Source organism: Strix uralensis, chromosome 20 (genome assembly GCF_047716275.1).
Source record: "Strix uralensis isolate ZFMK-TIS-50842 chromosome 20, bStrUra1, whole genome shotgun sequence".
In the NCBI taxonomy this organism is placed as follows: Eukaryota; Metazoa; Chordata; class Aves; order Strigiformes; family Strigidae; genus Strix; species Strix uralensis.
In genome coordinates this window covers 9,254,530-9,268,613 of record NC_133991.1, presented here as the reverse complement: position 1 = coordinate 9,268,613, position 14,084 = coordinate 9,254,530, and the positions used below count along the sequence as shown (strand labels likewise).

Here is a 14,084-nt window from a genome sequence, read left to right as displayed (position 1 = left end):
ATCTGTAACACAAATTCACATCCAATTGAGCTGCTACAGAACAAGTTCTTGAATAAATTAGGAATCTAGAAGCTGTATTGCAGACAAGGCCTAGAGGACAGTTAAAGGCCAACAACCAAAACACCTGCATTATGTCCACTCTACAGTTTCTACTGTTGGAAATAATGGAGGAGATCAGAGAAAAACACATACGTTTTTTTCGCAAGACAGAAGAAAATTATGTGTCCAGCTTTCCCTTAGACCTCAAAGCTTTTAGTTTTTAACTCACCATAACACTCAAAGCTACAGTAAGATAATGAGGGTTGACCACTCGTAAACATGATGGAATTCTTGTATACAACTTGGTGGCTCCTGAAAGCTTGCTATCCTCATTTCATTATGATTGCTCATCTTACAGATAATTGTGGTTATTATAATCTGAATTTTGATATCTGGATCTGACAGAGCCTGGTAATTCCGAACTGGACAGACTAGTCAGCAGGGTTTCCACTGGAGACAGGGGTCCACATTCATCTTGGTGCCAGGTAATGCTGTCAATCTTTTCAGTGTGCTGTTTTTCCCAAGCAACTGGGTTGGTACCTGAGTTTACTTTGGGGTTTCAAGCTGCTGGGGGTAGAGGTAAGCATTCTGCTGCTGAAGGCCATAGGGGGTTTGCTCAGGGATTCCAGGGAAGGGCTTTTACGGAGGTAATGGTCTGGTTTCATCTCTTCATTTCTCCCCTTCAGAAGGTCTGTGGGAATGAAAAAAAAAAAAAGCTGTCAGCTTGCAGTCTGAGGAATTTGATTAATCACTGTCCTGCCACCCTGCACACAATATGTAGTCTCTTGTTTTGATTCTAAACAAATGTACTCATTTGTTCATTAAACACACATGGGGCTAGGAAACCTTGAGCAGATTAGAGGTGATCATAACAAGGAATGGCTTTGATGATTTCAACAGTACAGACTGCCTGGTTTCCTGTGATTGATACTCCTGCTGGGGGGTAGGGGCCTCAGGTGAATGAGGGGAAATACCAAAATCTACAGTCTTAAAGGTTCAAAAGCTAATCGTCAGATATCTTCACCAGATGACTGATCAGCCCTAGTACAATAATTTCGTTTCTGCCATTAGCAGACTTGCAACAAGAAAGCCTCTTGTCTTCTGAATACAACCCAGCTCAAGGCAGCAGTAGAAGGCACTTATCACATGATGCTTGGCATGCTATCTGACAGAACTTTGGAAGTCTCAATATATTCACAGCAGATCCATCTATACTTTTATTACACATATTACTTTATATATTTTATGATATATATTTATATATGTGTATGTGTATATATATATATAAATTAAATAAAATTAACAGAATTAGTAGCCATAGAATCCAACGTTGATAGGTTTTTGAAGAGAAGCCAGAGAAATCATAGAAATCAAATTATCTCCCTGTGCACGTCAGTCATGAGGTAGAGTGGGAAAGTTGGCTGCTTCGGTTCTGTAGACAAACAGTCAACAAGCCAGGATCTATGGCCAGCATGTTATGAACTGTTATCAGAAATCAACTCAATGTGGAACACAACTCCTTCCTCCTCCTTTTCAGTTACCTCCCTATGTTAATTATCAATTAATGCCATATCACCTAGAGGTGTGAATTCCTTCTTATCTCAGCTTCAGCAAAGACTAGTATCACTGAATCAGTCCTAAACTTCTCAGCAGTAACTGGGGTGTGTGTATCAGCAGCTGCCAGATAAACACATCCTTCCAACAGGCATGCAGCTGCCCTTGCTTTGGCTCCTGACTTTCGTAAGACTACATCAACATTTGAGGCTGCTGAAAGCTATAGGCATTTCTGTACCTTCTTTCCACAGCATAAAGGGCTGCTAAGTTCCTATCTGTTAAGAAGTCCAGATAGAAAAGGCCAGCATCCAGTCCCAGTCTCATTTCCAGTAACTTGGCTGTTGGCAGAGCTTTGTTGCATTGGATTGCATACACCTTGCTCAGTCAGGGTCACCCTTCCTTCCACTCACCTGTCCTTTCTTTGTGTGCACCATCAATTCATAACAAGCAAGAAATAGCACACAGCATACATTTAAAAAGTATTTTTGTTGGTTTTCCACTATATATGGCAAATGTGTATGACTCTTCTAGCTCCTCATTATACTAGATTTATGGGGAATTGCCTCCAATTTAAATAGCCACAGCAATCAGACAGGCATGATTCTTGGGACCATTTTAAACTTAAGAATATTCTGCTTAGAGAAACAGATCTACTGCAAAAGGCACATCAACTAACAAAATCCAAACGGATTCAGATTCACTGAATTGTGAAAAGGAGTGTATGTTTCTCACTAGTTTATAAGGATCATCAAAAAAAAAGCACTGTGAAATTGTCATTAACATAACTGGATTGGCTAATGGAATGATCTAATTAGGAAGTGCTGTGCCAATCATTCAGGATGTGTTTATGCATTCTACAGTAAAAGGAACAAGAAGGAAGGATCCCAGACAGGTATAAAGGCTATTAAAGTATCTAGCTGGAAAAAAAAATAGGGACAAGACAAGGGCATATTAGGAGCCATTTGGAAAGAGAAACAGGATAATAATCGTATGAAAAATATGCAACATGATTAAGGAAAATCACATTCTGCTAGCACTATCTATTTGCACTATTTAAAGAAGCTTTGTGGTTACCGGTTTGAATTATACACTAGTGCCTGAAGTGGTGCAGGTTAACAGTATCCAGTTTTGTACTTTGAGTCTCACTTGCATGAGTAATATACTTCCTTTGACTTATTTCTGGCTGCTAGAAACTCCAGGACAGAACCAGTAAACCTCTGACTCTAAATGAAAAGATCATAGCCAAAGATCAGCTCTCTCTGCGAAGTAATCCATTCTCCTCTCCAACGATGTAACATTTGGGTCACATTAAGGACATCACTGAACCCTGCTGTGATACTGGTCAGATGGAATCAGCCAGAAGATTATTATTATGGAGACTACTTCACTCAATTTCCTTGGGGATATTTTTTAATTCAGTGTTGTTTGGATAGGGCTTGGATCAACTGCCTTCTAGGATTATTTAGATTGGAACCAGAGCTATTACAACTTTATAGTGAGTAAGCCTTTGCTATGGATTATTGGAACTAAATTAAGCCCAGGTACAAAGAGAAGCGGTAAATATAGGAACTTGTTAGATAAGCAACCATAAATTTTTACCATACAATGGCTAATAAAATATCTGTTGATTTCAACAGATTTTCACAGAACAACTGTCTAGGGTAATAACAGTAATCCATGGCCTGAAGTGGCATATTAAGGACTGGCATTATATTACACAGTTGACAGATTTCTTCACTCTACAGTAAACAGGTAGAGATAAAAGAGGTCCTATGTTCTCTTTAGGATCACTGTATACTCTCATGCAAGACATTTTCTGGAAACCAACTGATACAAGTAAGTAAACTCTGTCTGTTCCACTGATAACTTCTGCTTGCTTAGCATTTAGTCCTGCAAAAGAGAAGCCAGTAGCATAGACAAGATGTTACTTGTTTATGCTGCCAACTACTCTATAACATATTTTTGCTGTTCAGATCCAGTATCTCTTAATCTTTGAATGATGGAAGGAGAAGTTTAGCAGATTATCTGAAGAGTCTAAAAATGAAGACAGGTTCTAATTTCTCTCCTGTACTAGCAACCTATTGCAGAAAATCCAGCCTACCAATGAAGAAGTTATGATTGATTTTTTTTGTCACTCCCTGCAGTTTCACTGAGGTTTCACTACAGGAATATAATATTTCATCTGTCCTTAAAATTTCAATAATCTGTTGTTACTAGCTTTGATTCCAATGCAACAACTACATTCAGGACTAGATAATCAAAATAAAGGGCCCTAGAGAAAATGGGAAACAAACACTGGTAGAAAAGAATATTAAATGACAAGAGAACAAAAGCAAAGTGTGAAATAAAAACAAATGCATCTCTTGAGAACTCTCAAAACAAACTATTTCAAGCCCAAATAAGACTGCTCCTAAAACAGTCACATTGGTATCTGAAATGTTTGATGTATTTCAAATGAAGCTCAATTTAAAAACAAATAAACCCTCAAAAGACAGTGCTTTGGACTTGTTCCAGATATGTACACATTGAACAAAATCCAATCCTCTCCAGTTCCACAGCATGGATTAGAGAGGTGCCACAGATACTTTGGAATAAAGGCGGCAAGTTTGTATTGGCAAACCATAATAAATCAGCTATTTTTTAGTTTTCTAAGGCTATGATCAAGATGGGAATGGAAACATGACAAGATTAATAAGCTCTCTAAAACAAAGACTCTGAAGACACTTCTTCATATTTCCTTTGACCATACGAGAAGATGAAAAGTGGCCCAGGCAAAGGCCAAGAGTTAAAGACAAGCTTTTGCTAGTAAAGAGAGGCAACATTTGCACATTTACAGCAACTTACCTGCAAGTGGAAGGTCTGAAAGATCTGTGTGTCTGGCAACACCCTTGCTGGCTGGCTTGGCATTACTATAAACAGAATGTCTCTGCGAAACAAAGAAATGTACAAAAGATAATTAAAAAACCCCTAGCCATCATGTTTAAATGGGCAAGCAGAAAGAAGAGATGTTTTTGCTGTCTCAAGATCACAAAGCAGGTGCTGGGATACAGAAACCTTTCAACAAGGTATCAGCTGACCTAGAGCTGGATAAATGGTTGTGAAAAATAAAAGGACAAAGGGACCATATTTTTATCTGGTAATATATTGGTTCCTGAACTATTTCACATTTCTATTTGGACCACATTTTCTCTTACCAAATATAATCTAGTGTCACAAACCTAAAGTAAGAATGCGTGTTCCTAACCCTGCCTCTGTCCCCAGCACCCTGAGTCATAAATCTGAAGGATTCTTGTCTCTGCAGCCCCATCATCAGTTTTCAGCATTAATACCCCCTCAATCAGGCATTAATAGGCTCCCAGACCTCTGTTTAATCCCATTTTTTAAACCTCATTTGCTGATTTTTTGAAGGAAATGTGCTCACACATTTGTTAAGTAGTCTTTCAAAGTCATCTGATTCTTCACAACACTCACCTAAACGCTCTAGCCTTGCAGCTGTTTTTTACCTGGATTCAGAGGGGAATTTCCTGTTGTAATTCCAGTGACCGCCTAGTCCAAAAACATACAATGGCTTCTCTAGCCTAGAAAGGTTAGCAGCCTGATGGTATGCCACCTTCAGCATATGTGGAAATGAGCAAGCACAGTGCATTTGTTTCTCCATCGTTCACAAAAGCAGTATTTCCAATAACATTGCACCACAGATTTGAAAACTGCTAACAGAAAGTTAACTGGTGCAGCGACATAAGAAGTACTATCTTCCAGAGCAGTTATGCTTCAGTAGGAAAAAACCCAACCTGTAAGAGCCCTTCATTCAGCACTGTATGAACTTCCTGGATAACTGGGAGCATACATCTTCGAAACTTATCCCATGTCTCTCAATTCACGTGCCAGCTACCTAGTTTAGCTTGATGTTTCTTCTAACTCACTCCCAATAATCGCAACCTATTTTCTAGTCAACAGTGATTAAAGTTCAGAACTGTATTCCAAAGAGTTCACATCCGTCCACTGAGACCTCTAAGCTGAAGTCAAAGACAAACTCACTTTGATCCTTTTTGTTAGTACTACAGCATTTGATGTTTCACAGCAAATAAACAGATGAGTTTCCCCTTCCCCTTGTCTACATATGCATGGTGGGATGCCGAAGCTACGTCATGCTGTAGCAAACACTGTATCTACCCATTTTAAAACTACAAGGATGGAAAGAGCTCCTCGTACCTGCATGGGGGAAACAGCAGCTGCTGGGGCTGTCCTCACTGGAATTCCACTTAGAGGGCTCCTGGGGACCTTGTGAACCGTGATATTTTGACCAGTGCTACCTGCAAGGAAGAAAGTGGAAACATTTGAATTTCAAAAACCCAACTATCTCCCTCTTGTCAGAACAGGGAACCACTGGCTTAGTGACATTCCACACATCATATTTATGTACCAAGCACTGACAGAAAATTAAGCACTGACAGAAATTAAGAAGCAAAAAGCAGCATAAAATGGCAAAAATTACCTGCTCAGTGCTAGAAAAATTTTTTACCACAATATACAGTTTTCAAATACCTGAGCATCCTAAGTCAAATGATTTTATCAGTGACTTCACAGTGGCTGCAGATTCTGATGGTGTGGGAGATGTTCTGCTAATGCAGACTCCTTGCCAGCGGTTGGTTGTATCTGCCTCTAGAGATTCTACCTCTTCAGCTGTCAGCCTGCAAAGCAGAAACCAGATCAAAGTCAGGGGCAACAGGAAGTGCAAGCAGAGATTAAAGGTCTTTACATGTAGTAAGGCAAATCCAACGATGCACATCTTTTATTGTAATACCCAGAACATGGACCACTCATTAGAATGTTCATGTCTTTTTCTCGGAGTGCCTGGCAAACATTAAATCACTGAGTCTAAAAAACATTTCTGCGTTGTTAACCATATCCTCCCCTTTTCCCATCCTCACATAGGATGGAAGATTATCATAGAAAAGCAATTTGATGTGACTTGTGAGTGATCGTCAATAATTACCTGAAGATGGGCTTTCAATACAGCACAGGGGCCAAGGAACTACCGTGGTCCTCAGTGTATGAGGAAAGTTACCAAAGAGAAAGATGTTATTTTACACTCTATGTTTTTAATTGGTGTGACCACTGCTGGAGTAATTGTTATCAGTTAAAACGCCATAATTGAAAATAAGTAATTGGACAGGGTTCAGGTAAGAGCCATAGAAATTAAACCCAAAAATATACTCCACAATGAAAAACTTTAGAAACCTCTTACAGCTTATCAACAACATCTGCTGAACAAGTAAACCCTCAACCACAATCCATAAGGAGTTATATGAAGAATAAAACTGTTAGGTGCTTCATCCTAGCAAACACAAGAATACCAAAATTCAATGGCTGGAATGAAGACAGACAAATCCAAAATAGAAATAAGGCTCATATTTTAACAGGAAGGGTCATTAAGTTACTCCATCGAAACAAAATTCTGAAGTCAAGGGTAGGTACTGGACTTAAGAGTTAGTAAAAGAAAGTCCACAGCTGTGTTAAACAGCAAATGCAACCATACAGTGTAACTGTTGCTTCTAGTTATGCATTTTACAGATCTGGCTGACATTGCTTAGCACTGATGCTGTACTTACCCAGTAGTTCTCAGGTAGACTTCGAGTGTAATTACCTAGCTTTAGTTTAGGAAAGCTGCAATTAGATAACAACGTCTAGTCACTTAAAAAGAGAGTATTTATATGTTACTCTCCTGATCTCCTGGCTGCTTAAGAAATGCAGGCTGATCTACAGGTTCTGAGGTATCATCGCTCTTCCCTACTTTGAAGTACAGTAGATCCCAAGAGCTACATGAACACAAAACTTCAAATTATTTCTTAAGAAGGCTGGAGGACTCCATCCAGAATGTGCCTATGGGGTTGAACAACTTCTGTTGTGCTAAAAATAGAAATCAGAGTCTTTTTCTTTCCCTTTCGGTATCACAGTCTACAAAATGCAAGGGGCTAAAGGGTGTCAATGGATAAGAAAATAAATGACTCATGTTTCTATTTCTGGCAGAGCTTAAGGAGGTGCTGTCTTTAAGCAGACATTGGCTATTTCTCTGCTAATTCATTCAAGCTCTTTGTATGCCAGGGAAGCCTGCAGAGGCAGATGGCTAGAGAAAAAGCCATTTCAGTTCCATTCTCCATTTAATCCAATAAGGAAGAAAGGCAGATTGGATAAAATTCACTGTGCTCTGAGGGAGCCAGTGTTTTGCTGACTAACTTTAAGTTCTACCCTTCACATTTTCTTCTGTGGCTTCATAAAGCATAAACAACAAATCAACAGGTGATAGCATCTACACTTCAGTTATACAAAACCATGAAAGCTAAAGGAGTCCTGCTTCTAGTAAAGTATGGAGGAAGGACAGATTTCTGCCTCAAGATACCTAGCCACCCAACACAATCTGTTACACTTTCAGGTTTGTGGAGTATTATCAGAAAGGCCAACTGACAAATCTTGAGAATAAAGCAAGCCAGAGGTACTAGGCAGCCATCACTTCATTGGTTAGGATTTAACTCTGAGAACAGCTCAAACCTCACAGACTAGTCTCCTCAGTCTAGCCTTTGCAAAAGGATGCAAACACATTAAATAAAGTCAGAGTAACTAGAGCAGTCCCTATGCCGTGCCACAGAAGAGTCCACTGAGAAATCACATGCCATTATTCTGTCATTGTACAGAGTAATTATGAAGATTCAAGTGCCAGAGCTACTACCGGTTCCAATTTTGTTAGGATGCTTCCTGTAATCTTAAGTCCGTATATTTGTAATAGGCTTCTAATGCACCCTGAAACAACCTCTTAAACACAATCACATCAGAAAACTGAGGCCTCTCATAATGCAAACCTTGGCACGGAAGGTAGGAATAGTGCTGAGACCTATTTGCTTCAACTAAACCCACACATGCCAGCCAACAAGCAATGGAGAGTTATGAAACTTGGCGAGTACCTGCCATTTTTAAAGAGAAAAATCTGTAGGATAAGGAGATGGCATGTATGTGTACATATATGGGTTTCTTAATAGAAAAGCAGAGGAGTAAGACTTTAACTTGCAGTAGCAAGCTAATTCAGGAGGACAGTATAGGATAACATGACTTAGAGAAAGATTAATGACAAGCCATAACTTCAAACCAAAAATGACTCCTTGTGAACAGAATTTATTCAGCTTAGTATAGCTTAGACCATCCAAGAAGACTAAACAAGCTCTGCTACAGAAAGGATGGATTTGAACAGTGTCATCTACTGCTGTATGCATTCCTTGAAACAAGAATGAATGGTTTACATAGATAAATGCTGCGAGTGCAGCTGGCTTAAGTGGAGCAGCTCCAGGAGGAAGCAGAGCACTCGCCACAAAGGAATTAAAACGTGCAGTTCTTTTCACAAAACCACTGCCTAGTGTCATTCATTCATTGGTGAGAGAAGTAGATGCAGTGAGCTTTTTTCTAATGGCAAGAGTTAGTCTCCTTGTTTTCTAGGTTTGGAATACATGGATAACAGACCACCAACAAGGTGCAAGTCTTTCTGTGCTTAATGTATAGATTTTGGCAACAGCAGCCTTTATGTGTTTGTGAAATTTTTAATCTGTTCTGATGACTTCTTTGTTACAGGTGGCCTAGGACCACAGAACCATGTTTTCAGATATAATTACCCTGCACTGCACTCTTGACACGGTTCCTGTTGTTGTTGTGAATCCTCCTGAACTCCAAGGGATACAAAGAAGAGACACACAGCTACTGATGCACAGAACAGAAGAGAGGCCAAGGGCAGGCAGCAGACAATTCCAGACACTTAAACATTTATTTGGCACTTCAATATATATTTCTTAAACATAAAAACCAACATTCGACAGCTGCCAGCACAGAAAAGAAAGGCAACAGAAGTGTGCATATATGCATACACTCCAGTAGCACGGCACAAAGGCGAAGGCCATGCCCAAGCCAGGACATCCCGCAGAATTCTCTACTAGCTCAGCCTGCTCCGAGACCAGGCCCTTTGCTAGGTCTTCACATCCAGAAGGAAAGGATGGGAATCCCACAGCCAAAGCATGAAATTCCAGTCCTGGAATGAATCCTGATGATCTCCTGGTAGAGATGGTGACTTCTGAGTTTCTCCTTAGCATCCAAGTAAAGCTCTCTCCAGGTGTCTCCAGTTGCAAAGCTGAACTTCAGCAAGTTCTCCCTGATCATCATATACTTCACCTGAGTTAAGGGCATGAGAAAGACTCCTTTCTGAGAGTATATTTACTCGGGGCTTGATAGATTAATTTCTTTTCCTTCCAATCTCTCCATCTGCAATTCTCACAGCCAGGACAAACCTCACATGGGACATTCTCTGTGCAAGTCATAGCAGGAAATGCTCCTTGGGCACCACCCCGCTCCCTGACACACACTGAGTCAGACATGCCACCCAGTGGCGAGTGCCTTGTCAATACAGTATTAAAAATCTGAAACCATTAAAGCAGCTCATACTGAATAAATAACTTCATGTTTCTACTCAGTTTTCCTGCTGGATTTCAGTAACCTATCGCTTGAGTTTGTGTATGTATGTATACATACTGATCTGTATGCATACATGGATTTAGACACAAAGAGATAGATCCATGAACATAATACTATATAGAGAACTCATAATGTGTATGTGCATTAAATTTCACAAATTAGACATACACACTCAGTTTTATTTTTTGCTTAAGCTTAAAATGGCATGTTTGAATTTCTGTTTCAGGGAAAATACCCCCATCCCTCAAAAAAAGCCCTCAGTTCCCCAAATCTCTGTGATTACTTCTTATGGCCTAGTTGGCTCTAGATTAATTCAGAACTTTTTCCGCCTCACGGAGTCTTCTGAAGAGAGAAGCCTTCTGAAACAAAGAAATAGGCTCTTGCCCATGGGGAGGAGGTGGACCTGAGCAGCATTCACACTTTGCGATACACTTGACTTTTGCAGGGCAATAAAAAACTGGAGGTGCTTTCTCAAATTGAAACTTCCCTTTTTCAGCTGCAAGTTGAAGGTATGTCCTGAAGTGTCTCACAGGCCTGGCTATGCATCCATTCAGGGCTGTGTTAGCTGGTAGAGATCAGGCACCTATGGAGATACAGACAACAATCAGAGAAGTTAGAAGAAGCAATACAATGCCCATCCTGAGGTACAGTGCTCTATTTTACAGTTAATCATCTCATCATCACTAAATAAAGGGGAAAGGGGAAAATACTGATGGTGTTGCTAGGAGAGTTGAAGGAGTGCCTTAACACTCCACTAACTCAGCTTTGGGACGTGATGAGCAAACAATACAAAGTAGAAAAAAAAAAAATCCATGTTGCTCAGATAGGAAGAAATTAAGTATTTAAAGCCAGGAAACCAATTTCAAAGGACAGGGATGGTAGTGTTCCTGGCTTTCCTCTCCTAACTATTTAAGACTATTCATTCAAAATGGGTACATGAACCTGTTCAGACAACTAGAGTTGCTCTACCTCAGAGTTTCTGTTTCAGGGTCCTCATACCAAAGGGGATGGAATAATCTCCATCCAGTGTTAAAAAAACCCCACCAAACAGTGACACAGAAAACCAACTCCTCAGAGTCACTAACTACAGCAGACAAACAATACTTCAAGGACCCTGCTCTGACATTCTAGTTTGCTTACTTTCAGTGAGAGCAGTATGAACTATCAAACCTCTGTAAGACAGAACAGCTGCAGAACACAGGCACAAACGAGCAGCACATCAGCACATACAGACTGACAGCAGGGTTTAATACACATGGAGTACAAGCTTATTTCCAGGAGAAAAAGCATGTAACACTGCCATGCTGTGGCATCTGAGACTTTAGGAGGAAGAACAGAAGCAAATTAGTGGGATACATCACAATCTTCACTTTAGGCTTCCATCTGAAGATTGCTTAAATTTTTTTATTATTCTAAGAAGTCGCTCATTTAATTACAGATATAATTTCTCTGTTTTCTGAGTACTACTTCCAGCCCAACTGTCTTCCCTCCATGTTCTTGGCTCAAGGCACATAATGTTATAGTGCCAAAATCATTTTGAGAACTTGAAGGGAAGGAGTCAAAGCAAGACCTTGAAACTTTCACTGCTGCTAAACAATCTATTGCCAGAAAGGCTTGGAAATGGGTGTGTAATGAAGTCAAAAAGAGCTGTCCATAATTTGGGTACTTTCAGCAATAACTTTGTTCCTTTGTGTTACAAACCCAATTTAGCATATTTTTTTCATCACTTAAATATATGATCCTAAACCAGCTACAAAACCGAATTTATTTCCAAGATGAGTGTTCTGAAAAGATGAAACTTGATACAGGATAATTCAGGTTGGAAGGGACCTCAGGAAGTCACCTAGTCTAACTTCCTGATCAAAGTAGGGTCAGCTATGAGGTCAGACCAGGTTACTCAGGGTCTTATCCTGCCTGGTCTTGAAAACCTCCAAGGATGGAGACTATATAATTTCAATTTCCACCACCTGTGAGGAGACAGACAACAGTGGATTGTAAGCTTTTGCATTTTACTGCAGAGAAATAACATTAATTAAAATGTAAAATATCATAGAAGACTGTCTGAAACATGGGCTAATGAATTTGTAGGTTTCAATCAGTACTAACTTGGGACAGGTTAACTCCTCTCTTATTCCATTTGTTTAATGGTGGTCCAACCTCCCCCCAACATTCTTAGTCATAGAATTAGACATTTAATCGGTGTTAAAGATGCCTTTGGGAGGCTCTTACCTTTATTCAGATGAACTCTGATGACCTCATCAGGATTTTTTCTGCAAGTTCTTTGGCTGTTCCTGAACCAAAAATGACTTTTTGTCTGATTAGAAGAATGTAACGGTGAAATCAAACCTGGAGGCAGGAACTCAGGGAGCCACAGGCAAACATTAAAATGGCAGGATGTCGTAGGAGATAAATTGGCTTCAAGATCAATTTATGAGGTGGAGTCTAATGACCCTCAAGAGACAGCTGAAGTTTTGCCAAAAACTTTTGAGTAGCAAGCTATTTGGAAGGTATATTTTCCAATCAGGGCTTAAAAAAAAAAAATCAGACAGGAAACTTTCACTGGGGACTGACAGATATTCAGCTGAGTGCACAGCTGCTCAGCATTAGCAAATATGAGGAATACTTTATAGACTGTGTTAAGGTATCACGCTACAAACTGTTTCCACCAGTGCTAAGCATGCATTAGAAGTCACTGCAGGTACCAGACTCTACTGCTGATTCTGGGCAGTAGCATTTGTGAAAGCTAACTAAAAGCAACAATGAAAATATCCCCAGCACTTTCCAGGTGAAAGAAGCTGAGGTGTTGGGAAAGACAGTGACCTAGGGAATGCAAAAATAACTGGGAGTGTAGAACTGGCTCTCAGCAGGAGCTTTGGCGACTTCAAGAATTTGTTTTATAGGTCAGTACAGTTTTAAAATTTCAGTGCTTTGTTTGTTCAGACAATGACTTACATAGGCTTCATTACCTTCTCCATACTACTCAGTACAGAAATTTTGCACTCTCTGCATGGACACCATGAGTCAAATTAGTTATACTTAAATTGACAGATGAAGAATTTGGTCTCAACACCTATCTTTGAAAGAGAATAAGTATTGTCCACTGCAGACAGTGTATTCGGCTCCATGACCAATGTAATACTCAAAGCAAGCTATACAGATAGTCAGCATGACGCAAAGACAGACATATATCTATATGTATGTGAAAGAGAGGGAGAGACAAATGTCAAAACTGACTTAATTAAATACATGTCTGAATACCTCCTTCTGGAACTACTATGTATGGATTCTGAGGATCTAAATTCAAAAGCAGTATTTGCAGTTTGGGCTTCTTATGCCAAAGAGCTGACAATGCAGCCATGCTCCTTATACATGGAAGATAAATATCCCAGTTTGCAAATTAGCAGGTCATCTCTATTCAAGTATTATCAAATACATCTTCATTTTAAAAAAGAAATAAAGAGGGGAAACTACAAGTATATGATTCTGGCCCTTATATATGGACCCCACTCTAAACAAGAGAAATTTCATTAAGAACAAATTAGGAATGGAAACAGAGCCCAGAACTTAAGTACTGTCTGGTAATCATTTTGTCTGAATACATAGACTGTAATAGCTTTTCTTTGCATCCACTGGGGACTCTGATAATGAAACTGGAGCTTAAACACATTCCTTTATTTTTCTGAAAAGAAGTATTTCTGTTCCTTCAACTCAGGAATTCTGATCCATACACCTCCACACAAAAGCCCTCCCATCTTTTTACTTCCATCTACTGTACAGCTGCTGTGGAAACTGCTGAATGGAAAACAGTGAGAAAATACGTGCAACAAAGCTGGGCTGTTACTCCACCTGAAAGAAGCGACAGGATTCATCATGTTCCTGTGGCTATTTACCAATGGCCATGAATCTATCAGGAGAGAAATTAAATGGAAAAATCTAGAGGAGCAAAATTAATTTGGCACACATTTTTGATAAACAGTACCACT

General features: G+C 39.6%; 1 protein-coding gene across 3 annotated transcripts in view; it reads right to left on the bottom strand.

Annotated features, from left to right (window-relative positions):
• SPECC1 (sperm antigen with calponin homology and coiled-coil domains 1) overlaps nucleotides 1-14,084 on the bottom strand; it is an 89,148-nt gene that overhangs the window by 24,097 nt on the left and 50,967 nt on the right. For 2 of the 3 annotated variants that reach the window (XM_074889825.1, XM_074889826.1), the window contains 4 exons: nucleotides 6,139-6,284; nucleotides 5,806-5,906; nucleotides 4,438-4,519; nucleotides 580-730 (listed from right to left, as the gene is read on the bottom strand). In XM_074889825.1, coding sequence (XP_074745926.1) covers nucleotides 580-730; nucleotides 4,438-4,519; nucleotides 5,806-5,906; nucleotides 6,139-6,284 — 480 coding nt within the window. Of the gene's footprint in view, nucleotides 1-579; nucleotides 731-4,437; nucleotides 4,520-5,805; nucleotides 5,907-6,138; nucleotides 6,285-9,381; nucleotides 10,685-14,084 lie in introns of those variants that run through there. The other variant, XM_074889827.1, reaches the window with a different exon arrangement.